Genomic DNA, 19,234 nt, shown 5'->3' with positions numbered 1-19,234 from the left:
AACTGCACAGCTGTGTGGGCTGCATTTTCGTCATATATCTCAACCAAGACAACAAGAGGTTGAATGCAAAAGTAAATATGGGAAAATCCATCTATCTTATAATGCTCAACTTTAAAGAGATTTTTTTAAAAACTATAAAATAATGCCACTTATATAATTTTTTGTTTTAGAAAATATAGTTAATGTCTATAAAAATATTTTATTCATGTTAATATACACTGGGCTTATTGTTTTTAATAAATTAAGTAGTACTTCAAAATTTCTCTAAAATAAATATAAATAGATATAGCCCATATAAATAAAAGCACTTTTGGTATCACACATTTCTATTTTCTTTTTGATGGACTAGGTATCAGACCCAGAGGTAGGCAAGCAATATACCCACTGAGCCATATCTTAGTCCCCACAATAATTTTTGAGAGTGTAAATGAATTCTTAAAACCAAAATTTTGAGGTGTAGTCTACATAGTATTAAGAATACCTCCATTAAGGAAGTGAATTATTTTGTTATGTCACAAATACAAGGGATGTGGAAAATAAACAGCCATATATTTACTTATCCAGCTATAAGAATAGAAACTATATTCATTGAGGCTATATAATAATAATCCATTATCGGTATATACCATTATATGGATCTTCAAAAAAAAATTTTTTTTTGTGGGGGGTACAGGGGATTGAACTAAGGGGCACTCAACCACTGAGCCACATCCCTAGACCCATTTTGTATTTCATTTAGAGACAGGGTCTCACTGAGTTGCTTAGCATCTCGCTTTTGCTGAGGCTAGCTTTGAACTCCTCCTGCCTCCATCTCCCAAGGTGTTGAGATTACAGGCATGTGCCACTGCACCAGGATAAAATTTTGACAACACTATCATAGTCTGATATAGACCTTTACTTAAAAAAAAAGAAAAAAAAAAAGGTTTTTTAAAGACAACAATTCTAGAATCCTTAGTATGAATTTCATACTAGAAATCAAACCAACTTGGGAAATCTGTTTAATTTAGTGTTAACATCTGAAACTTAAATTTTGTCAAGTAACTTGAACATTCTATCAGACAAGTCTAATATCAATAAATGTGCACTATTCAAATCTCACTGGTGAATGATGTAACCAAAACAATTTTATGCTTCTCACTTACTATAAAAACTTTAAAAACAATTTTGAGATAGTTCTAAGATGAGTGAAAGTATAAGAAAAACCAAAAAATGAGGAAATTTGGTAGAATCTTTTTGAATTCACAACTGTTTAAGCAGTCTTTTGCCCACAATCATCACCTAATCCACCGAATTTATATCCTATCCAGTATTCACCCTTAAATTTAAAAGTTCAAAAAAATCTAACTTAATAGTCACAGCAATAGCCATTTTTAAAAAGCTGATACAGTTAATACATATTAAAAAAGCCTCTGGAAACAACCTATATGTCCATCAAATAAAAAAACTCTTGGGCTGGAGTTTTGGCTCAAGAACACTTGCCTAGCATGTGTAAGGCACTGGATTTTTATTCTCAGCACAGCATATAAATAAATAAAATGAAGCCCACTGACATTTAAAAAAAATTTTTTTTGATACTTCCATTCAGTGAAATACCAAGAAGATATTTAAACAATGAGGCATATTTACAAGTACTAACATGTAAAGATGTAAGGAAAAAAAAAATAAGACGTTAAATATCAGAATAAGCTGGGCAAAGTGGTACACACCTGTAATCCCAGTGATTTAGGAGGCAGAGGCAAAGGATTACAAACTCGAGGCCAGCCTCAGCAACTTAGCAAGACCCTGTATCAAAGTAAAAACGGCTGGGGATATAGCTCAGTGCCTTAATGCCCCTAGTTTCAATACCCAGCACCAAAATTAAATAAATAAATAAAATCAGAATGTAAGCATGAAAGGAAAATGTAATGCAAAATTACAGAAAAACTTGTAAAAGAATAATATCTAACTGGCAAACAGCCACATATAGGTAGGGAAAGGTAGTGGATATGAGGAGAATGGGCAAACTTCGTATGTGTAATTATAATTTTTTTAAAATTTATTTTTGCAAATTATTTGTTATATATTTATGCCATTTTTTAAAAATCAGGTTCTTTAAAATAAATTTTTTATTTAGTTTTTTAGAATTTATTTATTTATTTATTTTAATGTGGTGCTGGGGATCAAACCAGTGCCTCACACATGCTAGGCAAGCGCTCTACCACTAAGCCACAATCCCAGCCCTTAAGAGAACCCAACCTTAGTCAGGGTCCAGTCCTACCTTTCACTCAGAGGAAATTTACTATAGAAAACAGGTTACCAAAACAAAAAAAAGAGAGAGCTATCAGGATAACAGTAACTTGAGACTGTGACTTCAGTTTAAAAGGCAATAAGATGAATTAGTCTCACCATGTTGCCAAAGCCTGGGATGTGCTATAAACAAAGCAAGAAATGTAGTGTTTGGGACCATGGAGGAAGGGGCTATTAATAGGATACACGGGAGCTGCTGATGAAGCTGGCTCAAAAAAGTAGTGGCTTCTTCCCTCCTTCCACCCTCTAATCTTCTATTAACCAAAACCAGAAAGCAAGGGAGCCTAAGAAATTTAATTTCCTGAAATACAAAACAAAGTAGGGAAAGGGTAGGAGCAAACTGGAGGCCAATTAGCATAGTTAGTTAGCAATATTTGTCCTATTTCCTATATTTCACGGCAAAGGAGGATACACACATATGGTTGCTCAAGGCCTCACTCTCATTTAATAATTAAATTAAAAATCAGGCCAGGCATTGTGGCACACGCCTGTAATCCCAGCGGCTTGGGAGACTGAGGCAAGAACTCACAAGTTTAAAAGCCAGCCTAAGCAACAGTGAGGTGCAACTCACTGAGACCCTGTCTAAAAATAAAATACAAAATAAGGCTGGAGATGTGGCTCAATGGTCGAGTGACCCTGAGTTCAATCACCAATAACCCCCCAAGAAAGAGCAGGTGCAGTTGTTAACTACTTTAAACTGTAAAACAGCTAACATATCCATACTTTTTTAGTTGTAGATGGACACAATATTTATTTTTATGTAAAAAAATGAGTGTGAGGACTGAATCCAGTGCCTCACACACATGCAAAGCAAGCCCTCTACCACTGGGATACAATCCAGCCCTATATCCATATTTTTATTCCAATCTATCAACAAGAGGTAAGCTTTCAACAGCATTGCCAGATATTAAAACATTACCATCCTTTAATCCAAAGAATCTAAGTAAGAATATTCAATATATACAGAAATACACCGCAATGAGTCCGTCATTATACTCAAGTAGCTAAGGTAAGAAAAACCTTGGTCCTAACTTGCAGGCATTCCATTCTGTTGGCTCATTTCCACGGGGGAAAAAGGGTAGCCGTCTATTCAGTTACAAGTCCTGATTAGGGATGTCAAAGCCATTATTGTTTACTTGACTGTAAAAGTATGATTTACCTTTAATATGCAGAATAAAATAATAAACTTGGCAATGTAGTTTCAAAGCCTCTAATAAACCTCATCAAAAGTCCCCAATAAATAAAAGGCCTAAAGAATTCATTCTGCTACCAATTTTTCAACAATACAGTCGATTAGAAAGTCTGTATTTGGATAATAATATAGCTTTAGTCCCTTGCCAAAGCACATTTTCTGAATCTTATCCCAACAACTCACTTGCAGCTGCCCAAAGAAAAGAACCCGCTGCACAAAATTCAACAATGTATTTACCATAATAAAAGAAAAATGACAGTGGAGATTTTTACTAAGTATATCACATATCATCTCTTTTATAAGAACCCTTGGGAGAAATTTCTCAGGCACAGTACTATTGAGGAACAGTTTTCTCAAGAGACATGCATCTTTTATTTTTCAGATGCTGTATATACCATAATCTAATAAAATCTCTTTTATTTGGCTGCTAGGAAAAACTTCCACAATCTATCTCTGGTATCTGGAAAATACATACAATCAGCTTCAAATGATTAAATTTTCTTTCTCGTATTTCTTTCTTCTGAAAAAAATTCTAACACAGTTTACATAAACATATCCCAAACAAAGTGAATAAGAAACAACATACATATACACACAACCATCAATCAACTAAAAAATAATCTACCTCAAACAACTGCAATTTGTTCTTTGTGTGGCTTCAACAAAGTCCCAGCAAGCCACTTTATCAGGAGTTTCTTCTTCACATAGACCACCTGATGAAGCAGAATACTTCCTCCTAAAATTTGAAATCACAAAATTTCTTAACATTCATAAAATTTTCTAATTTAAATTTAGCATTAAAAATAATTTTAAAAAACAAATTTCTGAACTAAAGTCATATAAATGACTGTTTAACTCTTAATTATAAGTAATTACCCAGCATGAGATTTTTTTTTAACTTGAAAATGAAAATACATGGCTGGGAACAGTGGCACATGCCTATAATCCCCAGCCACTCAGGAAGCTGAGGCGAGAGGATCACAAGTTTGAGGCCAGCCTCAGCAATTTTGCAAGACCCTGTCTCAAATTAAAAAATAAAAAGGTGTGGGGACATAGTTCAGTAGTAGAACACCTCTGTGTTCATTACCCAGTATTGCTAATGAAAAATAAGAAAAACTAAAATACATACTTGTTCTGTGCTCTGTTCATATTACATTCTTGCCAAACTCTATCCACCACATGATTAGCTAACTTTCTGGGTATTTTCCCACCATGGTGGCTAGTACTATCAGAGTTGAAGCCATCAGACACTGAAGAAAATTTGACCCATTTCTGGGCAGACTGAGGATCAACTGCAAATAAACAACAAAAAAAATAAGCTGTAGGAGAATAAAGTAGATTTAAATTAACATTATTGAGGGTTATATTAATTTATGATACAACTTACTCAAGCTGTCTGGTAAACCTGTTCATATTTAAAACAAAAAAGAATATTAAATACTGATAGCAAAAAAATGTCAACAGGGGATGTAAATTGAATTATGTATGTCAATTTGTTTTCCTGACTTAGAGGATCAAATAAAAATTATAGAGGCCAGGAGTATAGTTCAGTGATAGAACACCTGACTAACATATGTGAGGCCCTGGGTTCTTTTCTAGCACCACAAATAAGTCAATAAATTGTCTTAATTTTGGGAAATACACTAAGTATGTAAGAATGATGGGACATCATGTATGCAACTTGTTTTCAAATGGTTCAGAAAAGACTAGTGATAATGAATGTACACACAGAGGGAATAATAAAGCAAATGTTAAATTTGGGAATCTAGAAGAGGGCGTTCTCGGTAACTTTTCAGTAAGTTTTAAATTATTCCAAAGTATATATATATATATATATATTTTTTTTTTTTCCTTTCTTATGTATTCAATAGGTTTATCACCAGACTCGATGAAACAGACTAGTATAATACCTGTTTGGACTTCCTCAGGAGAAGTAGGTGGTGTAAGAGTAACTGAAGACATAGCAGGATCTCTTGTGGAAGCAGGCACTTGGTGGACACCCAAGCAAGAAGCTGAACAGTGAGAGGATGCCACAGAACTAGGCGTAGGAATGTCTGACTGGGGGACTAGAACAAAGCATGCTGGGTAGATCATTCGAACACCAGCTGAAAGGGGAAAAAAATGAACAGGAAAATTGATGACTATTGTGACTGCAGTGGAATTAGTCTCAATTCAAGAGCATATAATAGAAAAGCAGGCATACTATGACCATGTTTGCACAGAAAAGGTTTTTATCAAAATCCACTCTTTTGGCAGAAGCTATATTTTGTTTTTTAAAGAAAAGTCTTTTTGCATACTTGACCAACTAAACCATATAATTTTTTAAAATTATTACTAGAATTATGAACTATATTCTATTTTTAATCAACAGGTCTACTTTAATTTTTTCCAGTGCTAGAGACTGAAGCCAGGGCCTCACCCAAGCCAAATACTACCATTAGGTCACATTCCCAGTCCTATATAGCTCTGTTTTAAAAGCCTAATAAATGTCTGTGTTTTGTTTCTGTTTTTGTCACAAATGTTCTGGTAGTAATGTTTTTACTAAAACTGAATACTGCTAATGTTTCTAATTTTAAAAAAAATAATCAATGCAGCAATCTTTATATATAACATTTAGATTCCACTAAATACTGTATTATAGTCTAATCCCAATTATCTGCTCAATTACACACTCCCCATGCTTTCCATGTCTCCTAAGGTACAGTACATATGTCTTCACCCCACTGTGGGGCTTGGCTATGTGTCTTATTCTAAAATATATGCTATATCCTAACAGGAGTGTTAAAAGTGCTTCCAGGGTCAGTAGCAGCCTCTTTTACTTCTGTCTTCTCCTAGTAGATTAGCATTCCCTAGTGTAAGGGTTACCTTGGTAACCTTGGTCCTTGAATGAGAAAACATACAGAACAGAGCCAATGTGAAAACAGCTGACCTAGGCAGAGTACACTAAAGCCACAAGTTCTTTAGAAACATTTTCTGTTATTGGAGATGAGAGTTTTATTAAATGTTCAAGCACTGTATAACACAAGTTTTCACTTTCCAGCCTCCAAATATTGATTTGTTCACAATTATTCTGTCCCATCTTTAGCATGCTTCCCTTCAGATAGAATATATTTCCCTATCTCAATGACTTTTGCATGGACAAGTAACTAATTTTTGTTTTGTTGGATACTGGAGGTTGAACTCAGGGGCACTTTTACCACTGAGCCACATCCTCAGCCCTTTTTATTTTGAGACAGGGTCTCACCAAGTTGCTGAGGCTAGCCTGGAACTTGTGATCCTCCTCCATCAGCCTCCCAAGTCACTGGGATTGCAGGCATGCACCACCATGCCCAGCTATGTAACTAGTTTTGTCCAATGATAAGTGAGCAGATGTAATATACACCATATTCCAGCAGAAGCTTTAGCTATACTTATATGGTTAGGTTTGGTTCCTAATGTTTTGATTGTTCTTTTAAGATTAGTGTGTCCCAGATACTGGGACTCCTTTAACCTACATTACAGAATGAGAAGATAGATGGTGCCAAACCATGGCCAAGTATCAGGCCTTCTGTAATCCAAACAGGAAGTAGGCAACACACATTTGGTGCTGAAAGCCACTGAGATATTAAAATTGTTTGTTACTCAGTAAAATCTAACTAATACAGACAGCCACATGGTTTCCCCTTCAGATTAATACTCAGAATCCATACCAACAAGAACTTCTACTGCAGCTAAAGAATCATCTTCCCAATCCATATCTTCCTGTTTTTCTTCAGACATCTCCTTCAAGGAACATGAAATAGGATAGAACTGTTTCCATTCACCAATCAATTTTTTTGTAGCTGAATCAGACATCTTGAATGCCTGTCCTGTGAGAGTGCCATTTAGTCCAAATGGGCTTAAGATAACTAGAAACCCAGAGCAGACATCAAGTAAGTAACTAAAGACTATTACACCAAATAAGATCATGTTGAATAGTGTGACAAGTAATTATGCAATTCTAAAAACTATTAAAAATATGTCTACCCCCAACTCAGAAATACAAAGAATTCCATCAGGAATTGAGATATCTGTAATATTCTTTAATTTCTCTTGACTAAAAAAGCTATTTGAGGAAAACGATGTGAATATACAACTCTAAGTACTTACAATGGACTGCAACATAAATTTAAACATACATTAGATTTTAAGATCAAATTAACACATTTCTAGTCTTTAAAACAAACCAGCAATCTCTTAAAACATTTTTCCTACTGGAGTTTAATGTTTTTATGGTATAGATGATATTGAAAGTTCCTATGTAACAATGTTAAACATGGCTTACTTATATGACCTGACACACAGGATAATCTTGAAAAATTAACAGGTAATGCTATTTAACAGAACACATTAAAACCTTAATATTTGTTTTCATGGATTTTAAAAAATAATTATTACATTAATAAACATTCTTTGTTGACTTAATACTCTAATGAGAGAAAAGAAAGTATGCTACATCAAAATCATCACTAGGCTAAAGATCAGGGGCAAAATTCCACCAAGCCCAATATGCAAAATTAGCAACTTCAATAAGAATATTCTTGAAATAACAATAAAAGATCAAATTCCTAAGCCAATAAAATAATCTACCTTGAAACGAGCTATTAGATTGCTGAGCAAGGGTGATGTGCTCTTCACTGAGAAGATATACAGGTTGATGTTGGTTAATTTCCACACTGGTACAAACATTGCTTTCTCCATGCAAGAAAAAGGTGAAAGAGCAGGACAAATGTTCACTAATAAAGAAGAAAAAGTTGTATTTTAGTGATGATTAATAGCAAAAAAAAAAAAAAAAATTAAAAAATACATTAAAAAATAACTAGCTTTTCTTTATTAAGAACTTATAACACAAAAAACGCATACTTTCTTTAACCCAGGAATGCTTCATCTGAAGGAAAAAAGTCATAGACGCAAGCAAATATTTAGTTGTAAGAAAGGTGGTTCACAGCACTATTTATGATTTTTTTTAAAAAGCTGCAAAATAGATGAACCAGTTAAACAAGTTAGGTACACCCACATGTGTATATATATATATATTATTGCATAACCACAAAAATGTTGGGAGAAAGGGTTTAATAGAAAGTAGACGACTATCAAGATAGCATGGTCTTAAATTATTTAGAAGAAATAAGAATTTTCCTTTATTAAAGAAGAATAGCAAAAAAATTAATGGCCACAATTTTTATTTTGTTCATTTTCACCCTCTCTGTAAGAAATACAAATATATAAACAGGCCATGGTAGAGCTTGTCTGTAATCTCAGCACTTGGGAGGCTCAGGCAACAGATGACTTGGGCCCATGAGTTCAACATCAGCCTGGACAACACAGTAAGACCCCATCTAAAAATATACCTATTAATACAAATATGTTTTCCTGTTTTATTATTTCTGAAATTTAGACATATCCAATTAATCATTTAATGAAATAATCTCTCAACCAATCAACCAATGAAATGATTTGAAAGCAATCCTAGAATCAAGGACAGATGAAAAATACTCTATGAGGTGTGTCTGGGTATTCAGATTGGAAAATAAAAATGCCTTAGGACAGAAGATGTATCCTTAAGACAGATTTAGACAGTGGCAAAGAAAGGAATGAGATTATACACTAAGAATCTACTTTTCTTATTTTTTCTCCACACATTTTAAGAAGTCCTTTAAAATATGATCATTAATCAAATCATAACCTGTTAAACATGAATAAACCCTCTTGAATTTTTTCCAGACAAGGCAGAGCAAAATGAATTGGAATAATAGAACTAAGTATTTCATTTTTAAAAAATTTTTTAGTTGCCAATGAACCTTTATTTTATTTATTTATATATGGTGCTGAGAATCTAACCCAGTGCCTCACTCATGCTAGTCAAGGGCTCTACCACGGAGCCACAACCCCAGCTCCCAAGTATTTCTTTTTATTTATATTAGAGAGTCAACAAATAATGTCTAAAGTTGATAGAACAAGAAATTGAAATCAATCATTCAAGTTATGAAAGTAATTTAGAGAAGCTGGTTTGAAGGTATTATTTATCTCAACTGAATATTCATAGACACAAACTGAACTTATCTCTGGAATTATGGTAGTAACCACCAGAAGCACTAAACAAAAAGTTTAAAAACAAAGTAACCTAGTTATTTCTGGGAATGGGAATGGAGTATTAGAGCAGGATTTTTTTTTTAATCACACCATTCAGTGCTACTTGAATTAAAATTACTTTTAAAGGTTTTAAAATACTGAATTCTACACATTATTCAGTAGTTATATCTTTCGGCTCTAATAGTTTTTAGTATTAAACACTGCAGAACTAACTAAATTTTTACAGAAAAATTGCAAAGATACTACAGAGAGATCCATATCCCTTCACCCAGTTTTCATTAACCACGCTACATCTGTCAAACAATAAACTTACATTGATATGTCACTATCAGTTGAACTCCAGTCTTTTATTTAAATTTTCCACTTAGGCTTTTTTTCCACCTCGGGATCCAATCCTGAGATTTGACACTACATTGCAGATACCATATTGCATTTGACGAATAATTTTGTTTTTTGTTTCTTTGGTTTTGTTGTGGTTCTAGGGATTGAATCTGGGGCACTCTACCACTGACCTACATCTCTAGCCCTTTCATTTTTTGAGACAGGCTTCTCTAAATGCCCAGGCTGAGCCTGAACTTAAAATTCTGCCTCATTTTCTCAAATAGCATGCTCCACTTCACCCAAGATACCAGTATTTCTTTATTTTTTCATTTTGTTTTTTGTTTCCGGGGATTGAACTCAGGGGCACTCAACTACTGAGCCACATCCCAGCCCTACTTTGTATTTTATTTAGAGACAGGGTCTCACTGAGTTGCTTAGTGCCTCGCTGTTGCTGAGGCTAGTTTGAACTCAGGATCTTCTTGTCTCAGTCTCCCAAGGTGCTAGGATTACAGGCGTGGGCCACCTCAACATTCCTAGGGGGAATAATTATTCTGATATACTACAGCACCTTATATCAACATACCTCCGATATCCATTACTTCTCTGACCTCATTTCTCACTATACTTCCTCTGAAGCTACCATCTCCCTGCTGTTCCAAGCATGGTGGCACACACCTGTAAACTTGGAAGTATGAGGCAAGAGGATCACAAATGCAAGTCCCAGTAACTTAGTGAGGCCATAAACAATTTGACCAGACCCAGTCTCAAAATAAAAAATTTAAAAAGAGGCTAGGGATGTAGCTCAGCAGGAAAGCACTGCTGGATTCAATCCTTCATACCACTACCCCCCCCCCCAAAAAAAAACCAAGGAGGACCTTATTCCCTACTTTTCAGCCTTACCTAAATTTACCTTCTTCAAGTATTTATTCAAAAGATTTTGTCTACACAAGCATTTCACTGATGACTCGTATGCTTCTTGGTGGTTTTTTTTTTTTGTTTTTGGGGGGGTACCAGAGATTAAACTGAACTGAGGGGTACTTAACCCCTGAACCACATCCACAGCCCTTTTTATATTTTGAGACGGGGCCTCAGTAAATTGCTGAGGCTGACCTCAAACCTGCAATCCTCCTGCCTCAGCCTCTGGGAATTCCTGGTATTACAGGGTTGTGCTACCACACCCCAGCCACTTTTCTGCTCTTGAGTGTCCTCTTTTTTGATACAATTCTGTAATTAAAACTGAGAGGGCTGGGGTTGTGGCTCAGTGGTAGCACATGTGAGGCCCTGGGTTCGATCCTCAGCACCACATATAAATAAATAAAATAAAGATATTCTATCCAACTACAACTAAAATATAAATATTCTTAGAAAAAAATAGATATAAATACATAATAATTTCTAAATAATATTTTAATCTTAACAAACTACTGATGTTTAATTTCTGAGAGCAACATGCCCATCAAGCTCTTTATATGTATGGACAAAAATAGAAACCAATTTTCAAAGCATTTTCTTTCGACTATTAAAAAAAAAAAAAAAAAAGGGCTCGCCTGGCATGCTCGGGGCGTGGGTTCGATCCTCAATACCACATAAAAATTAAAAAAAAAAAAGTTATTGTGTCCACCTAAAACTAAAAAATAAATATTAAAAAAAATTTTTTAAAAAGGGATGAGGCTACATAACAGAATGCTAAAAAGTTAAAGAATAAATAAAAAATAATCTTCAAGTGGTTAGAGCAACTATGCATTTTTCTTTTCTTTTTTTTAATTTATTTTTTAGTTTTAGGTGGACACAATATCTTTATTTAATTTTATGTGGTGCTGAGGATCAAACCCAGTGCCCCATGCATGCTAGGCAAGCACTCTACCACTGAGCCACAACCCCAGGCCCATGCATTTTTTCAATATGAAAAGCAATTACAGATTTTAGATTTTAGAACACTTAAATATGTCTTAGTAGAGGGGTCAAATCTTTTCAGAATAGAAAGGAGAAAAACTAACAATGAGATGCCAAAGAAGACATTTATTAAGAAAAAGACTCAAGCAAGAATAAACTATTATACAGAGAAATTATAATTTGATTACTATTAGGGATCAAGTAAACATACTATAGAAACAATTATGAAAACTGTGTGCTTACTTAGTAACTGGAGACCAAATTTCAAAATGTGGACTGTAAATACTCGAAAGAATATTTGCAAATATAAGCAATAACCTCAATAGTTCCTTAGCATTAAAAGACAAAAGGGGTTAGAAGACTTAATTTTGTATCTTCACATCTACTGCTCCTTTAATCAGAAGTGTAGTTCTTAAAAATACTGTTTTCAATTCAGGCACAGTAGCATACACCTATAATAAAACTACTCTGGAGGATTACAAGTTCAATGCAGCTCAGTAGTTGAGTGTTTGCTGAGCATGTGGGAGGTTTCTGAGTTCAATCCCACTGCCCGCTTTTCCCCAAAAAAAGTGCTTTTGTTTCACAGAAGAAATTTTTATTTATTTATTTTTGGTTCTGGGGTTTGAAAAGTCACTTTATCACTGAGTACATCCCCATACATCCCCAGCCCTTTTAATTTTTTATTTTCAGACATGGTCTCCCTAAGTTGTTTAGGGTCTTGCCAAATTTCCGAGGCTGGCCTCAAACTTTCAATCCCACTCCGTCAGACTACCAAGTTGCTGGGACGTAGAAGAAATTTTAAATAAGAAAATGGATAGGAATCAAAATGGATTTTTCTTATGACAATAAAACTAAATATGTGCCAGGCATGTGGCGCATACCTACAATACCAGCAGCTTGGGAGGCTGAGGCAGGAGAATGGTGAGTTCAAAGCCAGCCTCAGCAATAGGAAGGTGCTAAGAAACTCAGTGAGCCCTGTCCCAAAATAAAATACTAAACAGGGCTGCGGATATGGCTCAGCAGTTGATTGCTCCCAAGTTCAATCCCCAGTACCAAAAAAAAAAAAAAAAAAAAAAAAAGTAAATATGCTAAAAATTAGTTTCCTAAGTAGAACAATGCAATATGAAAAATGTTTTGGGACTGGGGATGTGGCTCAAGTGGTAGCGCGCTCGCCTGGCATGCGTGTGGCCCGGGTTCGATCTTCAGCACCACATACAAACAAAGATGTTGTGTCCGCCAAAAACTGAAAAATAAATATTAAAATTCTCTCTCTCTGCCTCTCTCTTAAAAAAAAAAAAAGATTGTAGAAAATACTACTCTTTTCCAGGAGCTAACACTATAATATATGAAACAAAAATGCACAAATGAGACAGAATTTTATAAATGAGATCTGAACACATAATTATATATTGATATTGACTTATACCAGATCAATATATATTATTCTATGTTCTTATCCTTACATAACTCATTCACTCTATCTAGCATCTACCTTTCCTTCTTTCTAAATCTCTCAATATACTGCTATGTACAATATACTAATTTGGTCCTGTTTTCAAAACGTCAAATATTTTAAAAATAAAAAAATTTTTCATTAAATAAGAAAATGTTGACTTAAAACCCTAGTTATCCAACTAAAAAATAGAGAAAAGACTTAAACATTTCTCCAAAAATGATGTTCAAATGGCCAGTAAAAAAAATCATTCTTAGCTACACATTAAGAAAATACAAATCAAAAATACATTAAGATACCACTTCACTCCTCTAAAGATGGCTATTATTTTTTTAAAAACAGAAAAATAACAAGTGGTGATAATGTATAGAAATTGAAATTCTTTACAACTCTGATGGGAATGTAAAATACTGAAGCCACCAAGGAAAATAGTATGGCAATTTCTCAAATAATTAAACTTAGGATTACTGTATCTAGAATTTTTCACTTTTGAGAGTGTACCCAAAGAAATGAAAACTACAACTTGAAGAGATACCTGTACACCAATGTTTATAGCAGCATTATTCACAATAGCCAAATGCTGAAACCAACTTAAATGTCCAATGACAAATGGATAGATTAGCAAAATGTGGTAAATAACATAGAATGGAATATTATTTAGCCTTTAAAAAAATACAGTCAAATGTTACAACATGGAAGAATCTTGAAAATATTATGCAAACTGAAATGACATAAAAGAGCAAATACTACATGGTTCCATTTACATTAGATGTCTGGAATATTCAGATTCACAGAGAATTTATTATTTTATGGGCATATTTTCAGTTTGGGAAGATGAAAAGTTCTGGAAATAGACAGTAGTGGGATGGTTGCACAATAATATTAATCTACTTAATGCCAGGAAGCTACACACTAAAAAATTATGAAAACTGAAAATTTTTACATTACTTCTTTTTTGGGGGACTGGGGACTGAACCAAAGGTGCTTTACCACTGATCTACATTCCAAGTCGTTTTTCAATTTTTTGAGACAGAGTCTCACTAAATTGCTGAGGCTGGCCTCAAACTTGTGATCCTTCTGCCACCAGTCACCTCCTGGTGACTCAAGAGGAACCAGCATTATAGGTATGAGCCACCACACCTAGCTATTACATATATTTTATCACAAAAAAAAACCCTAGTCATCTTAATTTCCAGAATATTACATGAGTTCATTTCCAAATGTTATCTTAAACATTAGAATCTTTTAAAATTCCAAAATATGAGCCTATCGTAGTGACACACACTTATAATCCCAGTTACCCAGGAAGATAAGGCAGAATGTCTCTCTGGGCAACTCAGCAAGACTCTCTCAAATTTTTAATTAAAAGGCTGGGGATGTATGTCAGAGGTAAAACACCTGACTAGTATAGTATCAGAGCTCTGAGGTCAATCCCCAATAAGGTTGGGAGGGGAGAATCCAAATCCTAGGTCACAGACCCAAGTTAAGACACCAGTAGCAGTACTTTTCTGAAGCTCTCCAGGTGGTTTTCATATCCAGACAAGTTTAGAAATCACTGTATTAGTCTATATTTCTGCAGCCTTCAGCTGTTTTAAAATATTATTATTTTACTATTTCTTACCATTTTAAAGATGTAAGTATTTGAAATATAATAGGCTACAGAGTATACAATTGATTGCATATTTTTCATGCCCTATAATCAGCTACAATACTTAACAGCTGTATGACTTTGGAAAAATTACTTAACTTCTCTCTGCTTCAGGCTTATTACTCATAAAAATGGAGTAATGACAGATTGTAAGAATTTCATTAAAACAAATAAACCCTAATTGTGAATAATATCTGGCCAGTTCTGGTTAGGTAAGTTCCTTACTCTCTTCTTCCCTGCAGAAAAAAATTTCTATTATTCACTTCTCAAAGGAACAACTGAAAAAGATTTGTATGTATCAACATAGCTAAAAACTACAGTAAGAAAAGCTCAAGGGAAGGGAAAAAAATGAGAATTTTTTCTTAGCAATTAATTTTTCTCATAAACATTCTTGGAAAGCATTAACACGTTAAAATCTGATCGTGCAAATCCAAATGATTTAACAGAGAAATGCACAAATATTATGGCTGTACTTCAGAAATATGATACATGATTATCTGTTGACAGCCATTAAGGACAAACCAATACAGACAAACAACACAGGGGAGGGGCAGCCAAAAATGTGTCAAGCCTAAAGGAACTACACCTAACTCAGTAAATGGTGGGTATCCTGACATAGATATGGCATTCTCCTGCCTTTAAAAACTCTTACACTATCACAATTTAGTAGATAATTCCAGGAAGGTTTACAGATCATCAGGCATTAGATATCTTTCGTCAATAAACATTACCAAGTTCAGTTAAGCTTGAAGCCCTAGAATCATGTTGTTAATAGCCAATATATCCATTTAACTACTGATGACTTAAAATGTGGCCAGTCCAAACTGACTGAGATCCACTCAAGATAAAACACATGCTAGGAATTCAAAAACTCATTACAAAAAAACCGAACTATTTCATTAGTATCTTCTGTAGATTTAATTACATGCTGAAATATTAATTTAGATATACTATATTAAAAAATTGTTAAAATTAATTTCACCTGAATTTTGATTGTTTATTTTTGTTTTACTTTTAACCATCTAGCAGAAATTTTAAAATTACTTATGTGGCTTACTTTGTATTTTTATTGAACAGTGCTACTCTGAAAGACAACAAAGGAAATAAGTCCTTAAAAAATATTATCGCAGTAGCTCTCAGCTTCTCTATAAGTTCAGGTTTTCAGAGAAAACCAATCAAAGGACACAGTAAAGCTAGTAATAGCTACTACTTTTGTAGCACAAATTTACATCTCATGGCACTTTTTTCCTCCCCTGGCAGTACTGGGGACTGAAGCCAGGGGTGCTCTATCACTGACAGCCTAAATCCTTTGTATTTTTTATCTTGAGACAGGGTCTTGCTAAGTTAGTGAGGATCTCAGTAAGCTGCTGAGCTGGCTTTGAATTTATAATCCTCTTGCCTCAGCCTCCCAATTTGGGATTAAAGGAGTATGCCACTGTGCCAGGGTTTTATTTTTAATTAATTTTGGAGATCAGGAGATAATGTAAAAGCCTAGTGGGGCAGAAGATAAATACACCTTTATGGGTGAAACTTAAAGCATATTCTTTCATCTGCTGTCTTTAAAACAAAAAACAAAAACACTTGGTTGCTCCTGCTCAGAACGAACTGTTCTCAGTCTTGAATGTACTCTTGCTTCCTATTTAATAAAATCTGCTTGCTGTCACAAAAAATAAATAAGTAAAACCGTGACCAACTTCTTTAATGAAGCACCAAATATGTTAATTATAAATTTAAGGGAAGTTTCTGAACTTCCTCCAATGACAGAAATGTCATACAATACTCAATACAAAAGTCACTAGTCATATAACAAGCACTTGAAAGGCAGTTTGCAAAACTGAAGTTTTTTTGTTTTTCGTTTTTTTCCCCCTCAGATACTGGGGGGAAAAGACCCAGGGTCTTGTGCATGTTAAGCAAGCACCATACCACTGAGCTATATCCCTAGCCCTAATTTCAATAAATTGAATTTAAACTGACACAAGTGGCTAGTGGACATATTAGACAGCACAGGTCTAAGACATTTTTTTTTGCAGTACTGAGGACTGAACCCAGGGCCTTGAGCCTGCTAGGTAAGTACTACACTACTGAGTTACATTCCCAGCCCTAATTTCAATTAACTGAATTTAAAGAGTCACAAGTGGCTAGGGATTACCATACTTGGCAGCACAAATCTAAAATATCTTTATACAGGTTTGGAGGAAGAGGACTAGGACTGAACCCAGGGGCGCTACATTTGCAGCTTTTAAAATATTTTACTATTTTATTTATTTATTTGTTTACAGTACTAAGAATTGAACCCAGGAGTGCTTTATCACTTAGCTACATCACAGGCCCTTCTTTTTTTTTTTTATTTTGAAATAAGGTCTTGCTAAGTTTCCCAGGCTGGCTTCAAACATGCCATCCTCCTGCCTCTCAGCCTCCAAAGTAGCTAGGATTACAAGTGTGTGCCAGTAGGCTAAACAACACGTTTTTTCCTATAAGGATCCAGATACAGCTGAGTTGGGGAGGTAGATCAGTGGTAGAGCACCTGCCTACTACTTGTGATGCCCTGGGTTTGATTCCCAAAATTGCAAAAAATAAAATAAAAATATCCAAATATATATTTCAAACTAAGTATTTTAGGCTTTGTAGGCCATCTGTCTGACACAGTTATTCAACTCTGCTATAATTTTTTTTTAATTTTAATATTTATTTTTTAGTTATCGGCGGACACAACATCTTTGTTTGTATGTGGTGCTGAGGATCAAACCTGGGCCGCACGCATGCCAGGCGAACACGCTACCACTTGAGCCACATCCCCAGCCCTCTGCTATAATTTTTTGAGCACTTTTCAGGTAGGCTAAGGCCAGATAAGGTGGCATACACCTTTAATTCCAGTTACATGGAGGCTGAGGCAGAAGAATTGAGAATTTGAAGCCAAACTGGACAACATAACAAGACCTTGTCTTGATAAATAAATAAATGAATATCGTTACAATAAAATAGGCGAGGCTAAGTTACAATATTCAGTAGGTTTAATCCATTTTTGGCATATTTTCAACTTAGGGTTTATTAGGACAAAAATCCCATCATAAGCCAAGAAGCATTTGTAAAATAGAACAAATATAATACACTGGAATAAATTGTGTGAATGAGGTTGGACTCTCTAATTTCTTATTATACTTTCACCTTTTCACCTAAAGAAAGCACTTTATGGCTTCTCTGTGGCATATCTGAATAGTTCCACTCTCATACTTTGGAGCCATTATAAGTAAAATAAGGGTTACTTGAATACAAGCAGATGACAAGTGATCTGACAACTAAGAGGGCTACTAAAGGACTAACAAGAGGGTAGCTATACAGCATAAATATTCTGGACAAAGGAAAGAGTCAGGTTCTGGGCTGGACAGAGTGGGACTGCACAAAATTTTACCATATTACTCAGAATGAGGCACAATTTTTAAAACTTATGAATTGTTTATTTCTGGAATTTTCTATTTAACATTTTCAGACCTCAGTTGGCTGTGGGTAACAAAAACCACAAGCAAATTAAACTGTAGAAGAAGAAGTATTGTCTATGGTGGACACTGCTAAGTGCCTACCCAAAATCCACATTCCCTCCTTCTTCTGTCTATTCCCTTTTCTTCTTCTTTTTTTTTTTTTGTTGACGGACCTTTATTTTATTTATATACTTATATACGGTGCTGAGAATTGAACCCAGTGCCTCACACTTGCAAGTCAAGTGCTCTACACTGAGCCACAATCCCAGCACTGCCTTTTAATCTTACTAAGAAAACTCCTACATTGTTCTTAGTGGTTATTTTATTTTTCCAAATAAAAGGTACTTCTTTCTGTTAGAATGGCCAGTGATACATCAGGTTTCCAATAACTAATCTTCTCTCTGCCCTCATCTTCTGCTTATCAGGTGTGAAGGTTCAATATCCACTGGGAGTATAAGGATGAAGCTAAATATTGAAGATGTCCCAGCAGAAGAATATAAGGAACCTTAAAAATCCTTGACGACAATACTAAACAGATACACTAGAATTATCTACCTCCAGATTCCTTACTACTTACCATGTAACCCAGATACTTAAGTTTTCCTGCCATTTGCAGAATGCATTCCTATGTTATTTTGTTAACAATAAATTTGTCAATTTTCAGAGGGAGGGGAAATCAAAGAACTTTTATATTCCCAAAATTATCTACTCATCTAATCAACTAAAAAGAAAAGCTTGAAAAAAAACACTAGGTGTACATGAAAAGATGATAGGCATATATAATCATAACCAAATGTTTACTTCATATCTTCCCACATCATTCAGGAAAAACAAATTCCCTTAAGTTTCTCTAC

At 34.6% G+C, this 19,234-nt stretch overlaps 1 protein-coding gene across 3 annotated transcripts in view; it reads right to left on the bottom strand.

Moving 5' to 3' along the window:
* Positions 1–19,234, bottom strand: part of Med13 (mediator complex subunit 13) — a 90,516-nt gene that overhangs the window by 57,271 nt on the left and 14,011 nt on the right. For all 3 annotated transcript variants that reach the window (XR_005726397.2, XM_013357048.3, XM_005321551.3), the window contains exons 4-8: positions 8,087–8,232; positions 7,168–7,365; positions 5,389–5,583; positions 4,608–4,770; positions 4,104–4,214 (exon numbers count right to left, since the gene is read on the bottom strand). Coding sequence is in view for 2 of the 3 variants with exons in the window: in XM_013357048.3 (XP_013212502.1) it covers positions 4,104–4,214; positions 4,608–4,770; positions 5,389–5,583; positions 7,168–7,365; positions 8,087–8,232 (813 nt within the window). In the remaining variant the exon portion in view is untranslated. The remainder of the gene's footprint in view (positions 1–4,103; positions 4,215–4,607; positions 4,771–5,388; positions 5,584–7,167; positions 7,366–8,086; positions 8,233–19,234) is intronic.

The sequence above is a fragment of the Ictidomys tridecemlineatus genome, chromosome 3, assembly GCF_052094955.1.
Source record: "Ictidomys tridecemlineatus isolate mIctTri1 chromosome 3, mIctTri1.hap1, whole genome shotgun sequence".
NCBI lineage: Eukaryota > Metazoa > Chordata > Mammalia > Rodentia > Sciuridae > Ictidomys > Ictidomys tridecemlineatus.
The sequence above is the reverse complement of the archived record's forward strand: the minus strand, read 5'-3'. Positions and strand labels throughout refer to the sequence as shown.